The sequence below is a fragment of the Eptesicus fuscus genome, chromosome 2, assembly GCF_027574615.1.
Source record: "Eptesicus fuscus isolate TK198812 chromosome 2, DD_ASM_mEF_20220401, whole genome shotgun sequence".
NCBI lineage: Eukaryota > Metazoa > Chordata > Mammalia > Chiroptera > Vespertilionidae > Eptesicus > Eptesicus fuscus.
This window is the reverse complement of record NC_072474.1, coordinates 115313667-115339189: the sequence shown is the minus strand read 5'-3', so window position 1 is coordinate 115339189 and position 25523 is coordinate 115313667. Positions and strand designations below refer to the sequence as shown.

Here is a 25523-nt window from a genome sequence, read left to right as displayed (position 1 = left end):
CAGGGATGCTTGGCCTCTCCCAAACCCAGGGCCACTTGGGCTCACCTGGGCCTAGGTGCACGAGGCCTCACCCGGATCCAGGGACACATGGTCTCACCCGGACCCAGGGACGTTTGGCCACTCCCAGACCCAGGGCCACTTGGGCTCACCCGGGCCTAGGTGCACGAGGCCTCACCCGGATCCAGGGACACATGGTCTCACCCGGACCCAGGGACGCTTGGCCTCTCCCCGACCCAGGGCCACTTGGGCTCACCCGGGCCTAGGTGCACGAGGCCTCACCCAGATCCTGGGACACATGGTCTCACCCTGACCCAGGGACACTTGGCCTCTCCCAGACCCAGGGCCACTTGGGCTCACCCGGGCCTAGGTGCACGAGGCCTCATCCGGATCCAGGGACGCATGGTCTCACCTGGACCCAGGGACGCTTGGCCTCTCCCAGACCCAGGGCCACTTGGGCTCACCCGGGCCTAGGTGCACGAGGCCTCACCCGGATCCTGGGACACATGGTCTCACCCGGACCCAGGGATGCTTGGCCTCTCCCAGACCCAGGGCCACTTGGGCTCACCCGGGCCTAGGTGCACGAGGCCTCACCCGGATCCAGGGACACATGGTCTCACCCGGACCCAGGGACTCTTGGCCTCTCCCCGATCCAGGGCCACTTGGGCTCACCCGGGCCTAGGTGCACGAGGCCTCACCCAGATCCTGGGACACATGGTCTCACCCTGACCCAGGGACACTTGGCCTCTCCCAGACCCAGGGCCACTTGGGCTCACCCGGGCCTAGGTGCACGAGGCCTCATCCGGATCCAGGGACGCATGGTCTCACCCGGACCCAGGGACGCTTGGCCTCTCCCAGACCCAGGGCCACTTGGGCTCACCCGGGCCTAGGTGCACGAGGCCTCATCCGGATCCAGGGTCACATGGTCTCACCCGGACCCAGGGACGCTTGGCCTCTCCCAGACCCAGGGCCACTTGGGCTCACCCGGGCCTAGGTGCACGCGGCCTCACCCGGATCCAGGGACACATGGTCTCGCCTGGACCCAGGGGTGTGTGGGCTCTCCCAGACCCAGAGGCGCTTGGCCTCGCCCGGGCACGGGATCCAGCGTCATCCGGGTCCAGGGGCACTTGGCCTCACCCGGACCCGGAGTCCGGCCTCACCTGGACCCAGGGGCATGTGGCCTCACCTAGACCCAGGGACGTGAGGCCTCACTTATACCCAGAGGCGTGTGACCACACCCGAGCCCGGAGGCGCGCAACCCCGCCCGCACCCGGGTCTCAGCGGGGCCCCGTCTTCCCGATCCCAATTCCTGCCGGTCAGTCCCCCCTCAGCAATTCCCCTGGCCATCCTTCCAGAGCTCCAGTATGGCTGCTGCAGAACTCGTCGGGCGGCGGCTCGGCGAAGCTCCGGTGCACTCGGTGCATGGCGGTGGGCCAGTCTGGCGTCGCTGCGTCGGCCCTTGGGTCGGCATCGGTGGCCGGTCGCCGAGTATGCGCACCTGGCCGCTTCTGGGGCGTTGAGATTCTTGACGGACTCAGAGGTCAGCAAGCGCGGAGTCTCCCACCCCATGTCTCATAGGGGCTCGTCTGTCCGTACTTGGCTGCCAGTGGAGCCGTCCCCTCAGCCGGAGACCGCCGGGGGAACTGCGCCGAGCACGTTCCAGGCCGCTGTTGTATCGCCTGAGCCATAGTTCTTTTGTGTCGCCTGAGCTGTAGTTCTTAAAGTGTGGTCTTTGGGTCACCGGTATCAGCATCATCCCACATACCCCTCTTTTATTCTAGTTGTAGAGCATCTACTCAGCCAGCCCTATCCACACTCACACTTCTTAAAAAGACCCCCAGCCCCTTGGGCAGCCACCATCAGTAGGACCCCTTTTTTGCATCCTGGCTGAAACAACCCCCTGTCACAGGCCCGTCACCCTGTCTCAGAGCTCTCTGCTCTGCGTCTCTCCTGTCCATTCAGTCGAGGGCTCTCAGGACAGGCTGTGGGTCACGCGTTGTGTTTGATACTCTCATTGCCAAGCACACTCGGCGAGGGCTCTAACGTGCCAGGGAGAAGAGAGGGACTCCCCAGCTGGCCACGGGGAGACGATGCACTCATGGGGGGGTTATTTGGGGGTTTTGTTTTTCACTCTTTGCTTTGAAATAAGTCAGACTTCTGGAAGAGTTGCAAAAATAGTAAAAAAAAGTTTCTGCACCCCCTTCCCCCTGACATTTTACGACATTTGCGCTCTCTCGCTCCCCCCCCCCCCCCATTTAACTTTTTTGGCCCTGAAATGTTTGAGAGTAAAGGACAGCTTTGGGGTTGGGTGAGCAGGTGGGAGAGGAGAGGGGGCTGGGAGCCCTTACGGTGCCAGCTGACGCAGTGTGGTGGCCTGGCCAGGCTGGAAGCAGCGCGGGCAGTGAGCTGGGGTGGGGGCGGCTCCTGTTGGAGATGGGCCGCGGGACCGGAGTGGGAGGAGGACGGCGGCCCGGATTTGGGCCCGGGTAACTGGAAGGGTAGGATTGCCGTTGCTGAGATGGGACCGTGGCGGCAGTGGGTTTGGGCTGGATCTGAGGTCCAAGGGCAGAGGCCAGGCGTGCTGGGAGGAATCAGTGAGCAAGACGCCCCAGAACGCAGGCAGTTCGTGAAGCGAGGGTGAGCTGATCTCACCGTGAAGGTCAATACGTCTCCACAGGCCAGTGGCCCTGGACAGTGTGGTTGGGGCACTGAGCCCCTGCGCAGTTGAAAATCCAGGTATAACATCTGACTCCCCCACTCTTAACTACTAACAGCCCGCTGTGGACCGGAAGCCTTACAACGCCACGAACTGCCAATTCGTACACATTCTGTGTGTGTACAGGGTGGGCAAAAGTAGGCGTACAGTTGTAACACAGTTTATTCTTATATTATTATTTATTATTTTGTTTTCCATATGAGCAACTCTCTCCCTCTCCCTTCCTCTCTGAAATCAATAAAAATGTATTTAAAAATGTATACACTGAGTGGCCAGATTATGATGTGTTCAGAGATCATAATAATCTGGCCACTCAGTGTATATGTTTAAAGCAAAACCCTGTGGACAGCTCTGCTCCTCGTTCCATAGAGAGACGACGGCAGTGTCCCGTGCCTGGGGGCGCGTCTGGAAAGCGGGGGGGGGGGGGGGGGGGGGGGGGGGGCAGGCCTGTGAGAGCCTGGCGTCGCTGTATGGACACCGTGCAGCCACCGCATTGTCTCAGGCCGCGTGTCATCGCCCTGTGAGCACAGCAGCTCCAGCCCTGAGGAGCTGCTGTGAGACCAGCCGTGGCGCTAATTGGCTCCCATTAGCACGCGGCCATATGCCACCCAGCCCTGTGCCCGCCGCCCTCCCCCACCACGCATGCAGGAGGGGCTCCGTCTGGGGGGACGGGGCGGCCAGACAGCAGCCTCGCAGCCGTCCCTGGGGGAGCCTCGCCCTGTGCCTGCTGTCGGCCTACGGCCGTGAGAGGGACTGGGCACAGGTGGAGCCTGGGCCTCCCCTGGGGGCTGTCCCCTCGGGGAAGGAGGCGGGTGGGATGCTCCGGAAGCAGTTCTGAGGGGTCACAGAGGTCATACGTGAGTTGTCTCCCGGGACGCGGCTCAGCACCATCCCCGGGAAGGGGTGCCATTTCGGAAGGGGTCAGACGGACTCCTAAGGGGCCTGCTCTCCGTCTTCCCGGCTGCTGGCAGCCTCGCAGCTTCGCCTGGCTCCGGTCTCGGGGTCCAGGGTGTCCTGTTGGAGTTTGTTCCCCGGAGCACTGGAGCAGGGGTGGCCGCCCAGTACATATCTGAGACGTGCGTCTCCGCTGCGGCTGCTTCCCTCCGCTCTGTGTCACGAAAGCACCGCAGGCGAGAGGTGCGTGAATGCCGGCTGCGTCCCAGGCAAGGTCTTTTCTTTCCGAATCTTCACCTGAGGACCTGCTTAGAGAAGGGAAGGGGGCGGGGCAGAGAGAGGGGCACCTCAGTGTGAGAGCGACACATGGATCGGCTGCCTGCCTTATGCTCCCCAACTGGGGTCCAACCTGCAACCCAGGCGTGTGCCCTGATCGGAATCGAGCTGGCACTCTCAGGCACGGACAGCGCTCAGCCAGCTGGGCCCGCGGGCCGCCCGGGGAAGCTCGTTCACACGGACAGGCTGTGGGCAGTCCTGGCGTGTGCCCCTCAGATGCGTGAGGATGGGATGAGCTGTGCGCAGGCGTGAGCCCTGGTACCCTGGCATCCGGGGTCTGGCTGAACCTGACCGTTTGGGGAGCAGCAGCCGGATGCCAGCATGTCCTTGTCCTCGGGCATCGCTGCCTACTCTGCGGTCCCCTCCCCTGATCGCTGGCTGGTGGCGGGTTCCCGCGGTGGCGGACCTGGTGCTCCCTGAGGTCGGGGTGACAGGAGGCAGCATTTGAAACCCCGCCCCGCAGCGTTTTCACGCGGAGAGTGTGAGCGCAGCTGCGGAGCTGGGAGGCGGCCGTCTCCAAGAACCGTCACCGCGGCCTGCTCCCGGCGGGAGGGGAGGGAGGCCCACCACTGCGGTGTGCCCGTGCGGGGCCGGCCCAAGCCTGGATGAAGGCCCGCCCGCAGCGACCGGAAACCCGCCCTCTCTTGAGGCGTTAGTGCAGGTGGCGCTTAAAGCCCAGGTGGGGGAGGTATCGTGTCACCTGTTTCATGCCTTCTCCTGCCCATGTGTCTCGAAGGTATTTTCACCCCCATTCTCCCGTGTGGCCCCTCCTCCCACCCCTCCTGGTCCGCGGTGTCAGCCCCGCTGGCCGGGGTCAGGGGGCATCCGAAACGCACTGTCACTGTAGGGGCTGTCGGAGGCAGAGCAAAGGCCCAGCAGCCGCCCTCTCCGAGCTGCCGTAGGAACCGGTCTGGGGAGGGAGGGGGTTCAGGTTTACTCGGGTAAAGGCCAGCGTCTGCAGTCCTGTCCCCCCGTCCTGGAACCGCTCCCCCACACTCCCCCCGAGGCTAAGCTACAACTTGGCTGCCGTAGGCTTGGCTTTGTGTCACACACAGGAGGCCGGAGGTGCGTGCCGTCTCATCGGAAGTGTGTGCGAGGAAACACGTATTGTGTCAGCTCCTGGGAATGTCTTTTACAGCCTGGCCGGGAACCCTAGTGAGCCGACCTCCCTCCCCCTCCCTCGCCTCCCCTGGGGAGTGCGGGTCCCGGTCTGCAGCCCAGGAACCAGGCTTCCGAAGCGAGAAACGGGCCTGGGGTGCGGTCGGGGTACGTACACCATCATGACCAGGAAAGGCATGTGTGGCTCTGGGTTTCATCTCTTGCTTTTCACCAAACAGTGGAGGGATGTTTTCTGTTAGGGCTTGAATCATCCACCCACATACTAATCTGCTTGTGCAAGTCATGATATCTTCCCCAAAGAATGTGCTCTGTGGACTTCCGCAGCAGTTCCGGGGGGACTTCTTGCTGCCTCTGAAGAGCCGGAGCGGCAGATTCTCAGGACTCAGAATAGACACGCGTTCCTCGGGGCCCTGGGGGATGTGGAGGAGTCAGTGCTGAGGCTGAGCGGTGGCTGCGTCCTGCTGACAGGAGAGCGACAAGGAGAGGCCCTGCTCTCTGCCCGCCGATTCCGATTCCGATGAAACCAGCCCCGAGGGCCTGCGGTCGGTGGGTCTCCCCGCGCTGCCTGCACAGAGCTGTTACCCCGCGCTGTGGCCAGGGCCCTGCGCTCCGCCGCGGTCACTCACGGCCACCTGGAGTCCAAGTCTTCCCCCCCAGAGAGCACCGCCCGCCTGCTCTGAGGTCCTCTGGCCTCCGGGCAGCCCAGCCAGATAAGCGGAGGGAGGCCGGGAAGTGTTTGCGGAGCGGCCTGCCTCCCCGCTGTGACCCTATAAGGGAAGGTATGCTGGGGCCGAGCTTGCTGGCAGCTCCGTGCTCCCTGCCCCTCTGAGTGCTCCCAGGGCGCCTGCCCTCAGCAGAGAGGCCTGCCCAGGTGCCACCAGCCGGCCCCGCCCCGGCTGGCTGTGTCTGAGAATGTCACACGGGGTAGTTACTGTGAGGGGACGGGCTTGGCATTTCTCTCTGCAGCTTCCTCTTCCAAACAAATCCCGGGAATCTGGTCTGTTCCGGAGATCTAGGAACAAGCCGTGCGGGAACCCAGCAGGCTCGTCCCGGTGTCTGTGGGGTGCTAGCTTCCCTGGCAGGCGGCGTGCTAGGCCGTCTGGGTGCAGAGCGGTCACACGGAGGCCCCTGACTTCAGACTGCCCCCTCCCTCCCCCCGACGGGGCAGGAGACAGATTCACGCAGCCACAGCGTGGTGAGGCTCGACGAAGGTGGGCCGAGGTGCTGGTAGCCGAGCTGAGCGTGGACGGGTAAAAGGCGGGTCGGGGTGTGTGGGGAGGACCAGACAGGGGCGTACAGGTGAGGGCGCACCCTCAGAGAGCAGCAGGGAGCGCCCAGGTCACCGCGGGAAGCAGGCCTGATGCGTGCGGGGAGACGGCCTCATTCAGAAGCGCTAAGAGGGGCGCACAGGGCGGGAGGGGAAGGAGATGGGGCGGGACGAGGAGGAGCGGCTGGTTCCCCGGGTACAAGGTCAGCAGAAGGCATTGCGAAGAGAAGGTTGGGGACAAGGCGGGTTCTGGGCGCAGGTCGGCCCGGGCCAGCCGTGTGTCACAGACGATTTCTTACGGGAGCCTCCTGTGGCCCCGGGTCTCACTGAGGGACGAGGGAGGGGCTCTGTGGAGCCAGTGCCCAGGCCCCGCCTCTGGAGGCGGCGGCCCAGCAGCGAAGGGCCTCTCCCCAGGGCCCGGCCGCCTGGCACCGGGGCAGGCGGTCCACCACTCAGGCCTCCCTCTCCGGGGCCGCAGGCTTGTTCCTCTTCGTCTCCTCCCCAGCAGCCTCTTCTGTATTGCGTCTGAGTCTGTTTGTTTTTATATATATATATATTTCTTTATTGATTTCAGAGAGGAAGGGAGAAGGAGAGAGCTCTAGAAACATCAATGATGAGAGAGAATCATTGATCTCTTCCCTGGGGATCAAGCCTGCAACCCAGGCATGTGCCCTCGGCTGGAATCGTACCTGGGTCCCTTTGGTCCGCAGGCTGACGCTCTAGCCACTGAGCCAAGCCGGCTAGGGCAATGCTTGCGTTTTTTAACATTTTGATCCTCAAGTACGTTTATAGTGTTTCCGGTGTGTGATCTGAGGTCAGTATTCAGTTTACTTTGTTTTCCCAGTTACGACACGTTGTCCCGCTCTGATGGCGAGGCCTGTCGTAGCCCGGGCGCCGAGGCCTGCGCGGATGCTGTGTGCCTGACGGCACCAGGGCAGCGCCTCCGTCAGGGTCTTCAGCTGCGGAGGGCGCCGTGGACGGAGGAAGCGCAGGTTGGGGAAGAAACCCCTAAACCAGCAGCTCCCCGACTTTCTGCTTAGGGCCTTTTGGTCTGACAATACGGATTGAGGACCCCAGAGAGCTGTTACTTATGTGGGGACATCTGTAGGCACTCGCCGCTCCGGAGCGTAGAGCTGGAGATTAGTGAGTGATTCAGTGAAGAAATGATACGTGTTGCTGAGCAGGGGGGGCCGCTGCTGCTGCTGCTGCGGGAGGTCCCGGGCCGCAGGCCGGCTGCCCAGAGGGAGCGGGCCTCGCCCCGGCGTCTGCGTGCCGAGCGCTCCGAGACCTTGTTTGGGCGGAAGCACATGAGAACTGCCGGCCCGCACAGACGTGTGGCTGGAAAGGAGAGTATTTTAGGGCCTTTCAGAACATCGTGGGTACTTTTATTTGATTCTACACCAAAACTTGACAAGTGCTAGTTTCTCAAAGGTGAGCTGCAGTGTGGACTCCGGGGCTGTAGCAAAAAGAGCACTTCAGCCCGGCCGGGTGGCTCAGTGGGTGAGCGCCGACCTGTGAACCAGGAGGTCAGGTTCGATTCCCGGTCAGGCACATGCCCGGGTTGCAGGCTCGATCCCCAGTGGGGGGCGTGCAGGAGGCAGCGGGTCCATGCTTCTCTCCCATCGCTGATGTTTCTGCCTCTCTCTCTCTCTCTCTCCTCTCTCTCTCTCTCTCTCTCTCTCTGAAACGAATAGGAACATATTTTAAAAAGAGCACTGCATTCTGCTGCGTCAGAGCACTTTGCCTCACGCACGGTAAGGGGTCCCGCCGCGCGTGGCCGTGTGCGCCGTGGCTCACGGAGCGGTGCCCACCTCCCCAGTGCTGGCATGCTGCAGGACACGCATCAGAAAACCACGCTTTCCCGCGAGGCAGCCTGTCTGAGAAGTGACTCACGCACGCCCCCCACCCCACCCCTAGGGCCTTAAAGAAGTGTGTCCTCAGGGTTTGGAGGTGGAATAAAAGCTGGAGGTGCTTTTTCCTGCTTCATCAGAGTCACCAGGCACTTCCCAGCGAAAGCGTGTGTTTTGTTTGGGGGCGCAGGTGTGTGGTGAGGTGCAGTGACCGGCGCATTTGGGGCACTGGCCTGACTGAGAGGCCAGCAGGTTAGCCACCTCGCGTTGGCAGCGTGAGTGCAGAGCAAGGCGGATAGCGTCTTAATATCATGAGAACAGCTGGATCCTAAAAGGAGTCCGGCAGAGTCAGTGGCATGACTTAAAACTTGCTGATACCCTAGCCCCGTGGTCGGCAAACTGCGGCTCACGAGCCACATGCGGCTCTTTGGCCCCTTGAGTGTGGCTCTTCCACAAAATACCACGTCCTGGGCGAGTCTATTTTGAAGAAGTGGCGTTAGAAGAAGTTTAAGGTTAAAAAATTTGGCTCTCAAAAGAAATTTCAATCGCTGTCCTGTTGATATTTGGCTCTGTTGGCTACTGAGTTTGCCGACCACTGCCCTAGCCGGTTTGGCTCAGTGAATAGAGCGTCCGCCTGAGGACTAAAGGGTCCCGGGTTCGATTCCGGTCAAGGGCACGTACCTCAGTTGCAGGCTTGATTCCCGGGCCTGGCTAGGGCACGTGTGGGAGGCAAGCAATCGGTGTATCTCTCTCACATCCATGTTTCTCTCTTTGTCTCTCTCTCCCTTCCACTCTCTTAAAAAATCAATGGAAAAGTGTCCTCGGGGAGGATTAACAAAACAAACAAACAAAAACGTGCTGATGATTTAAATCTTTCTGATGATTGAAAACTTGCTAATGATTTAAAACGTGCTGACGCGGTCCGCCTTGTGGCCGTGAGCGGGAGGGGCTGGCCCAGCCCTCGAAGGAAGACAGGACGGGAAGCAGGCCCGACCGGGCCCTGGCAGCCCTCCTGGGCCTCCCATCCCTGTGGCAGCCGCACAAACCCGTGCCCAGCCTCCGCCTTCGTGGGGTGAGCCAGCCCTACAGAAGCAGAGTCGGTGTGCTTTCCGAAACCAGGTCCTAGTGGTTATTGGAAAACTGTTCGGCATTTGAAACTGCCGTCTCCTCCTTGACATCGGAATTTAATGTGGTGCAAATGACACCAAGGGGTGACGTCAGCCTTGCCGCCATCTGCTGGCCACGTGGCTTGGGCGCCTCCCCGCCGCGCACGCTGCCTCGGAGCCGGTGCAGGAGTGGCACGCGTGTGCGGAGGAGGGTGCGTGACGCTGTTGGGAGCCTGGTTCCAGCAGGCCGGTTCCCGTGGGAATGCCATATTCCACCAGCAAGGAGTGCGAGGCTTTGAGTCGGGTCTGGCATTTGTGTTTTGACATTTGCACATCAGTGAGTCTAATGACACCTCCTCCCTCGCTTTCAGCCATGGAGGAGTTAATAGTTGAACTGCGTCTCTTCCTTGAACTCCTGGACCACGAGTACCTAACGTCCACCGTCAGGGAGAAGAAGGCCGTGGTCACGGACATCCTGCTCAGGATACAGGCCTCCCAAGGTGCGTGCCCCCCCCAACCCCTGTCCCCTAGCCTCGCACACCTCTGACCCCCCCTTTCCTAAAGCACAGTCCTTGGTTTAGTAACGTGTGAGTTTGTTTAATCGTGAAGTTGGCCTTGAAGGTCTTACTGTATGCCAGGTGCTGGCCTTTAAGGAGCTAAAGGCACAGTGGGTGTGTTGGGGCCCCCAGAGCACCCCACCCTTTGGAGATTCCCGAGGAGGACTCAGCGTATAGAGGTACCTTCTCATGCCAGGGTTTGGGTATTACCGGGGAGGGCGGCTGCGCAGGCAGGCGCCGGGGACAGGCCACGTGGACCGGAGGGGCCGTGTGCAGCCCCCTCATGCCGGCCCCTCCCTGAGTGTCGCACGGAGCATGGCCTTCCCTCCACAGAACAGGCGCAGCCTCCTGTGTGCCCCAGGCCCAGAACCCCAGAAGAAGGTGTGTGAGGGTGACAGAGACAGAGCCAATGGGAGAGAGACAGAGAGAGAGGGAGGGCAGGGGAGAGAGAGAGGAGAGAGGAGATTAATTTAGGGGCTGGCTTTTGGGGCTCTGGAGGCTGAGAAGCCCTCCATGTCGCTGCAGGGAGAGACCAGGACGGCGGGGGTGGGTTCAGCACGGTCGGGAGGCCTGGAATGGGGGCGGGGGTGTGAGTCCTGATCTGAGTCCAAGAGCGCGAGACCCGGTGTCGAGGCAGGAGAGGGGTGCCCCAGGCCAGGAGAGGGGTGCCCCAGGCCAGGAGAGGGGCGTCCCAGGCCGGGAGAGGGGCGTCCCAGGCCAGGAGAGGGGCGTCCCAGGCCAGGAGAGGGGTGCCCCAGGCCAGGAGAGGGGTGCCCCAGGCCAGGAGAGGGGTGCCCCAGGCCAGGAGAGGGGCGTCCCAGGCCAACCGAGAGCCTGCTGCTGCTCCTCCACCTTCTGTGCTCTGCGGGCCCGCCCTGCTGGGTGCTGCCCGCCCACGTGGGAGAGGCACCGCTCACTCAGCTCACCGCTTCCAATGCCACACCCAGAAACAGGGCTCCCCAGCTCTCCGCACCCCTCAGCCCAGTCAGTGCACACAAGATTCCCACCACAGCGGTGTTCAGTGTGGCCACATGTTTGCACATGCAGTCCCAGCACAGCGAGCCAGCCCTGGCCTTTAGGGACAGTGGCAGCTCCGAGAGCCACGCTCCCAGATGCCAGCCAGGGCATCGCTGCCAGCGGGCCTTCGGAGAGCAGCCTCCGCCAGCTTGTGCCCAGAGGGTAGGACAGGGACGGTGGGGGTAGCGGTCAGCATGCGGTACACCGGGGAGTAGGAGAGCCCTCGGCGGGACTCCGGGCCGTTCGGTGAGAGTGTGGGCGGGCGGGGCCGCGCTGGGCCCGGGGGCTCTGGGAGACGGGGAGGAGCTGGAGGAGACGGAGGTCCCTTCTCCGCGGCTTCGCCGGGTCTGTCGCACACACTCTGCCCTCGTTGAGGGTACAGCTCGTTGTTTTGAGGCTGTGAAGCCACGTAGGACACAGTTAGGTTTGCATTCTGGACCTCGGGGGAAGGATTATAGCAGATTGAGGGGGGCCACAGGAGGCCTGTGGGGGGCCCTGCCGTCGAGAGGAAGCGCAGGAGAGGACCTGGGGCAGGTGCGGTGCTCACCGGAAAGGGTCTCGCTGCCTCGCTGCCCGACCCCTCCATGCGCGTCTCCGCGGGGCCCACACTGTGTGGCTGGAAAGGGAGTGTGTGGGTGCCCTTTCGGATAAGGTGCTGCCTCCTTTGATCCTGCACCCACACTCAGCGGGTGGTCGTTTCTTCGGGGTCACACGCAGTGCAGACGGGCGGGTTTGGGTTCCCGGCTGGGCCCGTCGCCAAGGCAGTGACCTTGCAGAGTCACTCTGTGCTTCAGTTGCCTCACCTGCGGAGAGGGCAGAGAGGAGAGGGCAGAGAGGAGAGGGCACAGAGGAGAGGGCAGAGAGGAGAGGGCAGAGAGGAGAGGGCAGAGAGGAGAGGGCACAGAGGAGAGGGCACAGAGGAGAGGGCAGAGAGGAGAGGGCAGAGAGGAGAGGGCAGAGAGGAGAGGGCACAGAGGAGAGGGCACAGAGGAGAGGGCACAGAGGAGAGGGCACAGAGGAGAGGGCAGAGAGGAGGGCACAGAGGAGAGGGCACAGAGGAGAGGGCACAGGGGAGAGGGCACAGAGGAGAGGGCACAGGGGAGAGGGCACAGAGGAGAGGGCAGAGGGCAGAGGTGTTAATGAGGTGCATTTCCAAACGGCCTGACACTGAGACATCCAGAGAGCATTCTCCCAGCTCCCCCCTCGCCCCTTGCTCAGGCTTCTCTCCGCCCTCGGGGCCTGTGCCCTCAGCGCTGTCTCTCCCCACCCCCACCCCCTTCCTCTGCCCGGGCCCAGGCCCATGTTTCTCTATGCTTCCTCCCCACGTTCCTTCTGATACTTCCACTTCACCGATTCTCTCCTCGGCTCTGTCATTTGCTTGAGACTCGCCCCCTGCGGTTTTACTTCTGTCCTTTTTCTTTCTTTTCCCCTCATCGTCCGCTCTCTGCCGGCACCTGGTCTGTGCCGCCGCGTCTGCGGGCAGGGACTGACTTCCCTGTCCCCGCCTGTGGCTGCGCTGACCGCTGACCGCTGACCACTGCAGGAAGGACCGCTGCCCAGGTCTTCCCCGCGAGCTCTGACTGTAGAGTGCGGCGCCCGCACGGACGCTGCTGCTTCCTCTCCGGCCGCCCGGTCGTGCCGCCGTGTCCCCAGTCAGCTGCGTGTCTCCTGCCTCCCGGCTGGGATCTGAGTGCCCGGGAGGGCGAGCTGTGCCCTCCTGTCAGCAAGAAGCTGCGTCTCTTACAGCCTCTGAGCTCAGGAGGGGCTCGGTGCAGACTGGCTGTTCCAGAGCCGCTGCCCCTTAGGGCCCGGGCACGGGGCAGCCGGGCCGGAGCTCAGGGAACGGGCCCTCGGGAGGCCGGCTCCACCCCTTCCTCCTGGTGGTGCCCTGGTACTTCCTCCTGGTGGTGCCCTGGTTCTTCAGCCTTTCCCGCCGCAGGCTCTCCTCGGTGCGATGGAGAAGAAGGCACCTGCCCTGCCGGGGCGTGAGGGTCAGAGGCCGTAGGCAAAGGGCCCAGCGGGGCCGAGGCGGTGAGCGTCCTCCTCACCGGCCTGTTTGCTGAACCCGCAGGTTCTGAGGCCAGAGACCACGCTCCGAAGCAGGAGGCCCCCAGCAGCCTGCCGGCGCCCCCCCAGATGCCTCTGCCGGAGATCCCGCAGCCCTGGCTGGTGAGTCCGGCTCCCTGCGTTCGGGAGGTGGCCGCCATTCCGGAGGGAAGGGGCCGCCTCGGGTGCTGTGGGAGCTGCGGGAGCAGCAGGTGGGAGGCTGGAGGGAGCTCCCCGGAGGCGGCGCCGCTTAGACAGTCACTGCGGCTGCAGCACCGAGGAAATCGGGGGACTCGGCGGCCAGGTGTCGGCGTGGAGGCTGGGCTTGGCCTGCTCGCTCTGGGTCAGCGGCGCTGGAACGCCGCCGTCTGATGCCGAAATGCTGCTTCTGGGATAAAAAGTTCTTTAGAAGAAAAAGGTGCACGTATTCCCGGGACATGTGTCTCACCGGCCGTGCGCGTCCGAACGTCTCGGATTCTGTGCCACCTTCGCCGTCTGGGCCTCTCAGGCTTTCACGTGGGTCCCCTCCCCGCTTCGCTGCTTCCTCACGCGCTTACGGGGGTTAGACGTTCGTCCAGGTCTGAGCAGTCGGTCACAGTTTGTTTCTTCATTATCTTTTGTTGTTATTGTTTGTAATTGGTTTTAGAGAGAGAAAGGGAGAGAGAGATGGAAGCATCGATGAGCTAGAATCATGGATCAGCTGCCTCCTGTCTGCCCCCCACTGGGGATCGAGCCCACAGCCTGGGCCTGTGCCCTGGACCTGGAATTGAACCGTGACCTCCTGGATCATAGATCGACACCCGACCACCGAGGCACACTGGCCGGGCTCCCCTTTTCTCTCTGACAGGGCCCTGCAGTGCTAGGAGCCTGGCGACGCCGGGCCCCCCTCACTCCTTCAGCCCCTGCTTCCCGGTGCCGACCGATGAGCACCAGGCAGACCCGAGTCGTCCCGGAGCTCCCAGCTCGGGGTGGGCCTCGGGAGCCAGCGCTGGAGGCTCGCGGGCAGCGGTGTGGGGACAGCTGTGGGGACAGCGGGGCACCTGTGCCAGTTCTGGGGGCGCGTCCCCGTTCCGCTTGGGAAGGTGACTCGGAGCCAGAGCTGGGTTTGCACGGCGCTCCCGGGACACGGGCTGCTCGCCTGGTCCCTGCCGGCGGCGGTGCCGGGTGCGAGGCGTGTGGCCGGGCTGGCTGGGCTGGACAGTGAGCGGGAACGTCATGGAGACTCGTCGGGCGCGGACGGACGCCAGCGCCGCTTCATAGGCGACGCAGTGACGCTCCGTCCCTTCTGTTCGCAGCCCCCCGACAGCGGGCCGCCCCCGCTGCCCACATCCTCGCTCCCGGAGGGTTACTATGAGGAGGCCGTGCCGCTGAGTCCGGGGAAAGCTCCGGAATACATCACGTCAAGTGAGTGTCGGGGCCACGGACGGTGGGGGAGCCAGGCTTTTGTGGCACGAGGCAGGGCCCAGGCACCGTGGGCGTGGAGGTGGGGGGAGTCAGAGAGGGCGCAAAGGGCAGGTGTCCTCCTACCCCCGCCCCCCCCCCCCCCCCCGAACCAGGCTGTGACTCCGCGGAGTGAGAGCTCACGCTGTGGAAACCGTGTCCGGGAGACACGCTCCCTGTCTGGCCTGTCCTTGTGCCGGGCGGGGTGTCCGCAGGCAGGGGTGGGGGGCACTGGGTGCAGGGGTCTCCCCCGAGGCTCCTGCTGGGCAGACAGGTTTCCTGGGACGTGACTGCCGAGTAGCTGTCTCGGCGAGACTCCCCTCAGCTGCCGCCTGGCAACCCTCAGCGCACCCCTCCGCGTTACCCCCGCTCTCACAGGTCCAGGACGGCTGCCCAGCCCCCAGTTACAGCTCTCGGGTCCCTTGCTGTCCTCGTGGTCATTACCATTTCCCAGCACACGAGGCGACGCCCGTCCTCACCTGCGGATAGAAGGGCGCACCCTGAGCTCGGAGGCGTCTGTAACGAGGTCTTCACCCCTCACTGTTGGCAGATTACGACTCGGATGCAATGAGTAGCTCTTACGAATCGTACGACGAGGAGGAGGAGGACGGCAAGGGGAAGAAGACGCGCCACCAGTGGCCCTCGGAGGAGGCCTCCATGGACCTGGTGAAGGACGCCAAGATCTGCGCCTTCCTGCTGCGCAAGAAGCGCTTCGGACAGTGGACCAAGTTGCTCTGCGTCATCAAAGACACCAAACTACTGGTAAAGCCTGGCCGCCGGCCCCGTGTGCAGGCGCGGAGGGTCCCTCGGCGTCCCGTCCCCGCGGTGACATCGCCCCAGCAGCGCTCCCTCAGCCAAGGGGGGAGGGACGCACAGGCCTCGGCCATGTCTTCCATGCGCTCCCTACGGCAGGCAGAGGGCGAGCCCTCCCTCCCGGCAGGGTCTGCGGTTTGTGTGAGGGGAAGGCTCAGAGCTGACCTGGCCAGAAGTGCGGGATGGATCTTCCCATTTGTAGTGAGTCAGTGGATTCCTCAAAGCCAGGTCAGAGGGGGGCTGGGCGGCCGCGCCGGTCCAGGGAGCGTGGCCAGCACAGGAAATTCTTTTGGAAAGCGAAGGGCCAGCTTGCTTTCTCTCTCTCTCTCTCTCTCTTTCTTTCTTTCTTTCTTTCTTTCTTTCTTTCTTTCTTTCTTTCTTTCTTTCTTTCTTTCTTCCCTTCTCTCTCTCTCTCTCTCTCTCTCTCTCTCTCTCTCTCTCTTTTTTTCTCTCTCTCTCTCTCTCTCTCCCCTCCCCCCCCATCCTTCCTTTTGTGAGAGGCCGCGTAGGAAGCGAGGGTAAGTGACGGAGAGGCAGGGGCCGGACACTCAGACCCTCTGCTGGGTGGTGCTCCGGCAGAGGCAGGACCTGCCCGGGAGGCAGGCACGGCTCGTGGCAGCCCCTCGCCCTGCCCTCCCGCTCCCACCTCCCTTCCAGCTGTGGGCACCTTGGTGCTCCCAGGATTACGGTTTTCAGAGCGTGTTTTTGCTTTTCCTTCAAATGAACCGTGAGAGAAAAAGTCACTCAAAACTCTGTCATTAAAAGAGAACATGAGGAATTATGTTTCTGTATGTCACTCTTCAGTGGGGCAGCTAGCTCTCTTTATAGGTTCACCTGTGAGTTATGGGGATCTTATTTCACTAGATTCTTAGGACATGGAATATTTTTTAATTAGTAGTTTTGTTCAATTATTTCTAAAAAAACAGCGAGAGTACATGTTTTTCCCACGTGTGCGGCCTAAAAGCTCCCAAATTTAGAACATGCCCCAAATGACGGGGGATTTTAAAGTAAAGGATGGAAAGAGATGAGGGAGATTAATATGATGCTTATTATCAATCTGACATGATGGTGCAAGATGTGGGTACATTACATCAGTGCTTCCAAAACGCACCGGCGCCTGGTGAGAGCAGTTCTGAAGCCCCGCGGGAGCCTGCGGTGCGGGGTAGCTGTCGGAGTGGCGCCCTCGCCGCGCCCCTGCTGCAGGTGCCCGCACGCCTCCCTCCTTTCTCTTCGCCCTCCATCTCCTGCCCTCAGTCCCGTCTTCACAGCCGGGAATAACACCTGCCGCTTAGAGTAGCTGTAAATCTCTCAGAAGAAATTAGTGGAAAACCGAGTGAAAGTCTGTCTTCAATCAAGTGCAAAGACAAAGTTATCGATTTTCATTATACAGCGTTTTTGTTTTGGTTCTAAAACGGCCTGTGATCCAACTGCTCAGATGACCCCGTTGACCTGAGAAAAGATTAGCAGTGACAGCAAGGCAAATGCCTCCCAAGTCTGAGCAGCACAGGAGCTGAGGCCCAACAGGAAGCCGGCCTCTTGCCTTAAGTGTTCCTCGGAGGCACGCTCTAGTGTCTTCATACCCTTCCGGGGAGCCTGCTCCCCTCTGCCCAGAGCCCCCAGGCCGCAGGGCCCTGCTCCCTCCTGCAGAGGCCGGCAGACAGCTCGTCCCGTCCTGCTCCCTTCCCAGCGGCTCTGCCTCCACTGCCAGGGGGCGCTGTGAAGGCCCAGCCTGGGGGGGGCCCCCCCGATGGCACCTTCCAGCTCCGAGCCCGGCCCCACCGCCGCCTTAGCTTCCTCCCCGCCGGCCCTGCCTCTGCCTCCTCTCCCCCGCCTGCTCTTGGGCCCCCATGTAGAGGCCCTGCTGCTCTCTGCCTCGGCAGCTTCCCGGGCCCCGCAGCGACCTCCGACCTCCGAGGGCAGCTCGGCAGCTCCCTGCGGATGCAGGGCGAGGCAGTGGGCTGAGAGAAAACATGAGCTGTAGCGGTTCCTTTCTGAGCTCAGCTTCCTTCCCACCTACGCAGAAGGCGAAAAACCCGGGCTCGTAACCTCCGCAGCAGTCCGAGGTGCATCGGCCTAGGTGTGTGTTTTGTTCTTCCCGTTTATTTATTTCTTAAGCTTTTAAAAAATACGTTTTTATTGATTTCAGAGAGGAAGGGAGAGGGAGAGAGAGAGAGACAAACATCAATGATGAGAGTCATTGATCAGCTGCCTCCTGCACGCCCCCACTGGGGATCGAGCCCACAACCCGGCATGTGCCCTTGACTGGAATGGAACCTGGGACCCTTCAGTCCACAGGCTGACGCTCTATTTATTGAGCCACACCGGCTAGGACGGTTCTTCCTTTTTAGACAGGGCAGCCATCATTTGAGATATTTTAAAAAGCGGATATATTCCATCCCCGTGTCATTCAAGAAGCATGGTTTTGGAACTGCGGATAATTACTTCTGAAAATAGGCATCCATGTACCCATTCCTCCTCAGTAGATGGCTTAGAGGCAAGTGTAGGACTCGCCTGGGTTGGGGCTGGAGTCCTGGGTTGGCAAGTTATGTAACCAGAGTTACAGGTTACTTAACCAAGTCCCTAAACCAGGTTAACTCACTCCGCAAAACAGGCCTCTGTGAGGGGGAAGTGCAGGAGGGGACGCCGGGTCCTCTACTCAACCAGAGGCCACCCTGTGCAGACGCTGTCGTCGTTGTGTGTTGATATGTGTACTCTTACTGAAGCCGTCCATCTGTCTTTCAGAGAGAGGGTGGAGAGGAGGCAGGGGAGGCCGGGGGCAGGCTGTGGAACAGAGTGTGCAGGGCCGTGCACGTCAGCAAACCTACTAACTCGTATTCCCGGAGCCTCCTGCGATCGCACGTTAGATCGCCAGCCGCCAGCGCAGGGCCCTTCGGTTCCCCGCGGGCCATGTCAGTGATGGCCGGAGACTTTGCTGAGTTCATGGGTGGATGCATTTTCACGTGCACGGAGCGTGGGTGTGGAGCGGGGTGGCAGGGGGAGCCTGCAGGTCCATTTTCCAGTCGCAGAGCAGCCCCACTGTTGGTGAGACCTCCAGGCGCCGCGCCCACGCCCCCATTTTCGTTCTGCCACGTTTTGTCAGTGCTCCTGCCGGACCCCCGCGTGGCCTGACGTGGCTTTCTCCTGTCGCCGCAGTGCTATAAGAGCTCCAAGGACCAGCAGCCGCAGATGGAGCTGCCCCTGCCGGGCTGCAGCATCGCGTACATCCCGAAGGACGGCAAGAAGAAGAAGCACGAGCTGAAGATCACCCAGCAGGGCACGGACCCCCTGGTCCTCGCGGTGCAGAGCCAGGAGCAGGCCGAGCAGTGGCTGAAGGCGAGTTGTGGGCGTGGCTTCTGAGCCGGGTCATTGGGTCATCGGCAGCTGCTCTGAGACCTGGCTTCATTCCAGTTTGTGTTTTTTCAGTTTGGTCCTTGGTCGTGGGGTGTCCTGATGACTCAGGCCGATCACTGTCACACTTCTCTTCAGGGACATGCTGGCCCCATCGGCAGGCTGCTTCTAGCACCGTCTCCCTTGGATTTTCTGCTTTCACTTTGTTGTGTCCGGGATGCAGACTCTCTTATATTTAATCTGCTTGGGATTCCTTAGGCTTCTGAAATCTGTGCATTGTCATCGGTCTCAGTGTCAGGAAAAATTTCAGCCATTTCTCTTCAAATATAACTTTGCCCCCTTTCCTCCCCTCCTCCTGGCGGCATTTAAACATCTGTGAGGCCTTTTCACTCCATTCTCCGTCTTCTCTCCTTGTGTTTACTGTTCCCCCTTTTTAAAATATTTCAGTCTGGTCAGCTTGTTCTTGTTACTCTCCAGCTCTCTGTTTCTCTTTAGCTGCGTCTAATCTGCTATTAAATTTGTCCCTGTTCAGTGTTAATTTCGGTTACGGTAGTTTCTAGTTCTAGAATCTCCGGTTGTTTCTTTCAGGGATGTTTGCTTGACTCCACAGCAAGCACGTGGCGGGCCTGGCGTTCCGACTGGGTTTGGCGGAGGGCGGGGCTGCTCCCGGCTGCGCTCTGCGTGTGCTTGTCGACGCCGGCCTGTCTGCTCGTGCCGGGTCACCTGGTGGTCATGCTGGTCATTGTATTTGGGGAAAACGTTATTTCGGTAATTTTTGTATCAGCTTCATTGAGGTACACCATACAGTTTGCCCTGTTAAAGTATGACTCGTTGTTTTTAGTATATTCACAGTTGTGCAACCATCGCCATTAATCTAGTTTCAGAAGATTTCATCACCCCAAGGAGAAAATCCGCACTCACTGCCAGCAGTCACTGCCCGCCCCAGGCTACCACTCCTCTGTCCCCCCCACTGGCCTGTTCTCCCATTCTGTGTACACGCACTCGTGTCCCTCGTGACGGGCTTTTTTCACTTAGCGTTGTTTTCAGGGGTCATCCATGTTGTCACGTGTATCAGCATTCCATTCCTTTGTATTGCTTTTTCTGTCAAAGCTAAGAAACTGTTGTTTAATCCGAAGTCCTGAAGATTTCTATCTATGTCTCCTTCTAATAGCTTCATGTAGTGTTAGCTCCTAAATGTAGGCGGTGGCCCTTTCTGACCCACGTAAGCTGAGTTACCGCATTGCCATCCACTTCCTCCCGAGGCTTTCCAGGTTTTGAAATGAGGCTTGAACGTAACCATTCGGTGTCTTTTGAGTGAGGCGCACACCCGTTGTCAGTGTGGGGCGTGGGGACTGCGCAGCCAGGCCGGGACTCGGCACGCTTCCAGACCTGCCATTTGTTTCTCTCCGTTTGGCCTGCAACTTCCACTACCAGCAGCTCTTGCCAGGACTCACTGACTGTGTATGTGTGTGTGCGTGTGTGTGTGCGTGTGTGTGTGTACAGATGCCAAAAACATGAGCCCTTTTGTAGGGAGGGTCGGTCAGACAAGAGCAGCATTCCCAGAAGCGGAGAGGTCAGGTTTCCTTAAAAATGTGCGGAGGTTGTGCTTCTGGAGATGAGGGCTCACGTTGGAAGCAAACAAAAATACCACAGAACATAAAACAATCTGGGTCTTGGAGGATTTGTGATTCTGAATTTGGATTCAGTTCTTTAAATACACATTGAACATCCCCCAGGACTTGGCTCCGTACAATGAAACCAGCAGCACCAAAACCTCATGTGTAGCTGTTCACGGCACTTGGGGCTAACCCCTTAGTACTTCTTCATGAACTCTGCGGGCGGCGTGGCCATAAGTGGGTTCAGAGCAGAGAGACAGCTTCATGGAATACCTGCTATGCTAACCAGAAGGACAGGGAGGGGAGCGCTGACCCATAGAACAGGGGGGCAGCGCTGGTGCTTCTGGGGCTCTCTCTGTGCCTGGGGCGTAGCTATGGCTTAGTCTGGGGAAAGGTGAATCATCTCATGACACCAGGTGACTCGAATAACCCTCGTGTGGCCCAGGCTGTCTGGGTCTCTGGTGCCCTGAATGCGGACCCTGCGCACTGTGCTGGCAGGAGGTGAGCTCCAGCAGGAAGGGAGGGAGGCCCAGGTGTGGAGGTTACAGATGTGCAGGTTACAGATGTGCGGTGAACCAGGAAAGGTGAGCTCGTCAGTGAGCTGGATGGCTGAGTGTCCTCATCCGGTGGCCTCAGGGATTCCTCGGTTCCCGGAACCTCTGCGGGCCAGTGGGCCCTGGTGGGAAGCAGCAGAGCCAGGGGACAGAGGTGACCTGGGCCGAGTGACACTGTGTGGTGACAGGACAGTGGGGCTGTGTTGGTGCTCGGTCCCTTTTCCCTGAGGATTTCCAACACCCGACAGAGGGCTGGCGGTTCGTCACGCGGACTACGTGCGGGCCGCCTCTTGGCTTCCGTTCCCCACTCATCCCTTTGTTTCCACAGGACGTCTCCTGGGCAGCTTGCCTCCTCGCCCCTCCTTTTGTCTGTAGTCACGCTTTCTTCAGGTGCCGCTCGAGCTAGGCGTGCACACCGGCCCCAGGAGGCGCAGCCCTCGCACGGGCCTGAGCACAGCTTGCAGCAGGACAGACTGCACATGCCGCGCACGGGCCGCGTCTGACGGAGGACGCGTGGCTGGTGTGGCGCGTGGAGAGCAGCCAGACCGTATTCCCCCGTGGGAGGGCAGAGCGGGCTTCTGGTCACGTGAGATCTGAGCTGAGTCTGGAAGGACGCGTCCTGCTTCGCGGAGAAGAAGGGCACTGTCCTCCGTGGTCACACCCGCCCACAGGCCCGCACCAGGAGGCGGCAGGGGCACGCGGGGCCGTGCGGCCGGGCTGTGCGCCTGCCCTGACACAGGCAGAGCGGCAGCTGCCTCCTGCGTGCGTGGCAGCCCTGCGTCACGGTCTCTGGGTCAGCCTTTTCCTGCAGAACAGCTGCACTTCACGCTGGTTTATCTCACTGCGCACCGTCATCATTTAAGGCTGTGACCCGGAGAGCTCAGGGTCCGCCAGCGGCCCGCCCTGCAGAGCCCCCGGGGTCTGTGCTCCTCCTGGAGGGAGGAGGTAAGGCCGAAGGGGGTTGCTCAGCCCCACCGTGGAGGAAGCTGGAGAAGCGGCAGATCTGGGCCTTAGCCCCCAGTGTCCGTGACAAGCGCCCAGGCGTCCCCTTGTATTCTCCTCTTTCCCCAGAGCAGCCGCCCCCCCCCCCCCCGGGGCCATCGGAGCCTTCAGTCAGGCCCGGCCTTTCCCGAGATGGTCGTAAGAACACGACAACAGCCAGCACGGCAATGGCCGTCCCGTGTGAATGAGTCAGAATTGTACCTATTTTCTTGTTAGATGGGCAACAAATACAGCCTGCCTTTGGGGCCTGCAGAATTTCAGTAATCCGTTTACGTGCCAGGAGGTGGGAAGGCTGAAAAGCGCTCCCCAGAGAAAAGACAAAATCTTGTTTTGAGATCAAATGAAACTTTGCCTTCTGAACTAAAGACTTGGTGCGCACACTGGGGAGGGGAGGAAGCCAAAACCTGCTAGAAAGAGGAGTGACGTCAGCGAGAGAGAGAAGCGGAGCCGCCCGTTCCCCTCCGAGACACTTGGCAGGCGCCGTCCCGGGTGCGTCCGTCCCTCCGTCCCTCCGCAGCTTCCAGGGACAGACACCGCGCGGGCTCTCCGGCTGCTGCTTTCTCTTTTTCCTGTTTTGGTCTCAAATGTGGACATTCCTTCTTTTTTATGGTTTTTCTTCTTCTTTCTTCTTTTTTTCCTAGAACAGCTGAGCAGCAAAATGGCCGGCCGCGCGGCCTGGCCTGTGCGTCCCTGGCCGCGGTCCCAGCAGCACAGGCCAGGGCGCGGGCGCTGCTGAGGTCAAGTTGCAGGGCCGCTGCTCGGCTCTCGGACGTGGGCGTGGCTTTTCTGGCCAGAGGCGCTCGGGTTGAACTCAAATGGCAGCTTCGTTCCAAAAGGAACGGAGACATTTTGAAAGACTCGCCTGCTCCCTTTTCTGTGGGCGGAATGTGAGCCCCGCTGACCCAGGACTTACTCATTTACTGCTTACCCCCAGCCGGCAGAGCCCCGCCCGCCCGCCCGCCCCGGGCTCCGCAGGCGGGTCGGAGGGGACCGAGGCGACCTCAGGGGCTGGGGACGCAGCTCAGTGTCCTCCCGGCAAGGCCTCTCTTGGCCTCTTGTTTGCAGCCCCTCCCGCTGTCCCATTGCCTGCGTTTCCTGTGACGCTCAGTGTTCACGATGGCCCCTCACGCTTCCTGGAGCGGAAGCCCCGTGAGAGCGGAACCCTCGCATGCGTGTCCCTTGCATCCCAGGACCTAGGTCCGCACCAGGATGGGGAGGCAGCCCGTGAGTGGGCGGCTGAAGGAACACACGGTGGCCCGGCGGCCAGAACGGAAACCCCGGCGCCGTGACCTGCGGGTTCCGGCCACGCCGCGTGCCTCTGCGAACCTCAGGCTTCCTCCCCTCGTGGAGCTCTCGTCTTTGGAGGCACTCAACAATGCCCCGCTCATTGCAGGTGATCCGCGAGGTGTACAGTGGCTGCAGTGGGCCCGTGGACGCCGAGTGTCCCCCGCCGCCAGGCTCCCCGGTGCACAAGGCAGAGCTGGAGAAGGTAAGGGTGCATGCTGCTTCGGGAGAGTGGGCCTCCCTCAGAGGCTCGTGCCGTCCCTGAGCCTTCCCGCACGGCCAGCTGGGAACCAAGGGAAGACGGCCATCCTGCCTCCGTGCGTTTCCGGCGCCCACGGAGCGAGGCTTGAGCTGGCCGCTTCACGGCTGCGTGGTCGGCCGTCTTATTCCCGACTGTAGGTGAAGAAGTGGGCGGGAGGTGTCAGGGCCTTGCTCAAGGTCACCTGGCTGTCACATGGCAGCGTGGAATCTGAGCTCAGGTCTGTGTATTCCGGGATCCAGCAGGCACTGCCCGAGCGCCCTCCCCAGGCTGTACCCTAGCAGGCCAGGCTGGTTCCCTGTGCCCGCTGCTCTGTGCCCACGTTCCTTGTAGAAGCGCCCAGTGACGGCCCAGCAGGGGGGCAGGGCCAGCCCTTCTTGTCAGAAACGTGTGAAGCTGTCACCGTCATGCCACACACCCTGCTCGCTCTGATGGTCCCTCTACAGATCTCCTCTCCATGGAGACGCTGGGCTGTCTGCACACAGTTCCTGTAGCTGGCTGTGTCCCAGGAGTTCTCTGAGGCCTCCCTGTGTAGGCCCTGCCAGGGAACAGATCCTTCTTGTCCCTTCTTATTGAGTCAAGGTTCTCCGGAGAAACAACTAATGGTGTGTGTGTGTATGTACGTGTGTGTATTTTATGTATATGTATATGTGCGTGTGTGTGTATTTATATATGACTTACGTAAGGAATTTTTTTATGTGTAAGATTTATCATAAGGAATTGGCTCATGTGATTATGGAGGATGGCAAGTTCAGAGTCTGCAGCGTAGGCCCGCAGGTGAAGTCTGAAGGCCGTCTGCAGAACTCTCCATCGCTCAGGAGACTGGCCTTGGAGTGGTATGCAGGCCTTCAACCGACGAGGTGAGGCCCACCACAGTAGGGGGCACCGTCTGCTTTACTCAGAGTTCACTGATTTCAATGTCAGCCCTGGCTGGTAGGTCAGTGGTTAGTGTTGGCCTGCACACCGACGGGTCACGGATTTGAGTCCCAGTCAAGGGCACATACCTGGGTTCCATATTTAATCCCTGGCCCTATTGGGGTGCATCCAGAGGGCAACCAGTTGATGTGTCTGTCTCATATCAGTGTTCTCTATTTCTCTCCCTCTCCCTCCCTCCCTCCCTTCCTTCCACTCGCTTTAAAATTGATGGAAAAAAATATTCTGGGGTGAGGATTAACAACAACAACAAATCAGTCTCATCCAAAAACACCCTCCAAGTTGACACAGAAAATTAACCCTGTCTCAGCCCTCATCCTGACGCTGCAGGCCTCTCTCTTTCTTTCTCTCTTTCTTGTTCATATCACGGACGAATACCTGCTTGCTATGGAAAGTTCAAGAAGTTCAGAGAAACACAAATAGCAGGAATGAGGTCACCCGGGAACCCACCACATGGAGGATGCAGCTCCTCCCAGCAGTGCACATTTTAACCAGTTTTCCTGAGTTTTCTGTTATAGTTTAGATATTCTGATGCATAAAAGAGTTACGCTGCCTTTTTTTTTTTTGCTTACCTTTATATTATTACCAGTTTTCCAGGCTTTTGAAAACTAGTAACAAGCAACAACCGTTATTGCACTTTTAGCAGCTGAATAGTATGAAATCATATGACTCTACTATCATATTACTCCCCCCCCTTCAAATTTAACTCCTTATTTTTTGGCCATTTAAAATAACCTGGCATCTCATAAGTCTTTGCTGCTTCTCTGTTGCCTGAAAAGAGACCCCTAGAAGCTAGATCACCAGACCAACGGGGAGAAGAGTTTTTTAAGATTTGACTCGTGTTGCTAAACAAATAGCTATCCTGAAAGGCTGGTCCGGTTTCACTTCCCATCAGCAGTGCATCAGGGTTTCTCCCCCACCCACTCCCACGGGACGGTGGCACCCTGCACTTAGCGTGGTTTCGGGGGCTGTGCTGTGCCCGCCTAGACCTGCCGACCTGGTTCCCAGGAGCACTTCCCGCCTGAGAGCTGGGAGCACCCGCTCTCATCCTCTGTCACTGGAGGTCGGCACGTGCCAGGTTCCCAGGGATGCCACCGGCTCCTCCCGCGGCTGGCCCACACCGCGGCACGATGCAGACACTGCCTGCCATCCTCGGCCAGCGCAGCCCGGCCCCCTCCTGAGGTGGCGTGTGCGTGCCCCCCGTGTCCCAGCATCCGCCTGGGGCCGGCGGTCCCTGTGGCATGGGGGCCAGTGCAGGGCATCTGGGAGGGTTGGAGCCTGTGCCCTCGGCTGTGACCACAGCTCCCCGGTTGGAATGCCGGGATCCCAGCTCTCAGCAGTGCTGCTGCTTAAAACATTTTCATTGAAT

The 25523-nt window shown here is 60.5% G+C and overlaps 1 protein-coding gene across 5 annotated transcripts in view; it reads left to right on the top strand.

Annotated features, from left to right (window-relative positions):
• AFAP1 (actin filament associated protein 1) overlaps positions 1-25523 on the top strand; it is a 77681-nt gene that overhangs the window by 25490 nt on the left and 26668 nt on the right. For 4 of the 5 annotated variants that reach the window (XM_054708346.1, XM_054708339.1, XM_054708332.1 and 1 more), the window contains 6 exons: positions 9657-9785; positions 12931-13028; positions 14201-14309; positions 14896-15107; positions 18312-18491; positions 23072-23167. In XM_054708346.1, the coding sequence (XP_054564321.1) occupies positions 9659-9785; positions 12931-13028; positions 14201-14309; positions 14896-15107; positions 18312-18491; positions 23072-23167 (822 nt within the window). In that variant the 5' untranslated portion in view covers positions 9657-9658. Of the gene's footprint in view, positions 1-8062; positions 8084-9656; positions 9786-12930; positions 13029-14200; positions 14310-14895; positions 15108-18311; positions 18492-23071; positions 23168-25523 lie in introns of those variants that run through there. The other variant, XM_054708336.1, reaches the window with a different exon arrangement.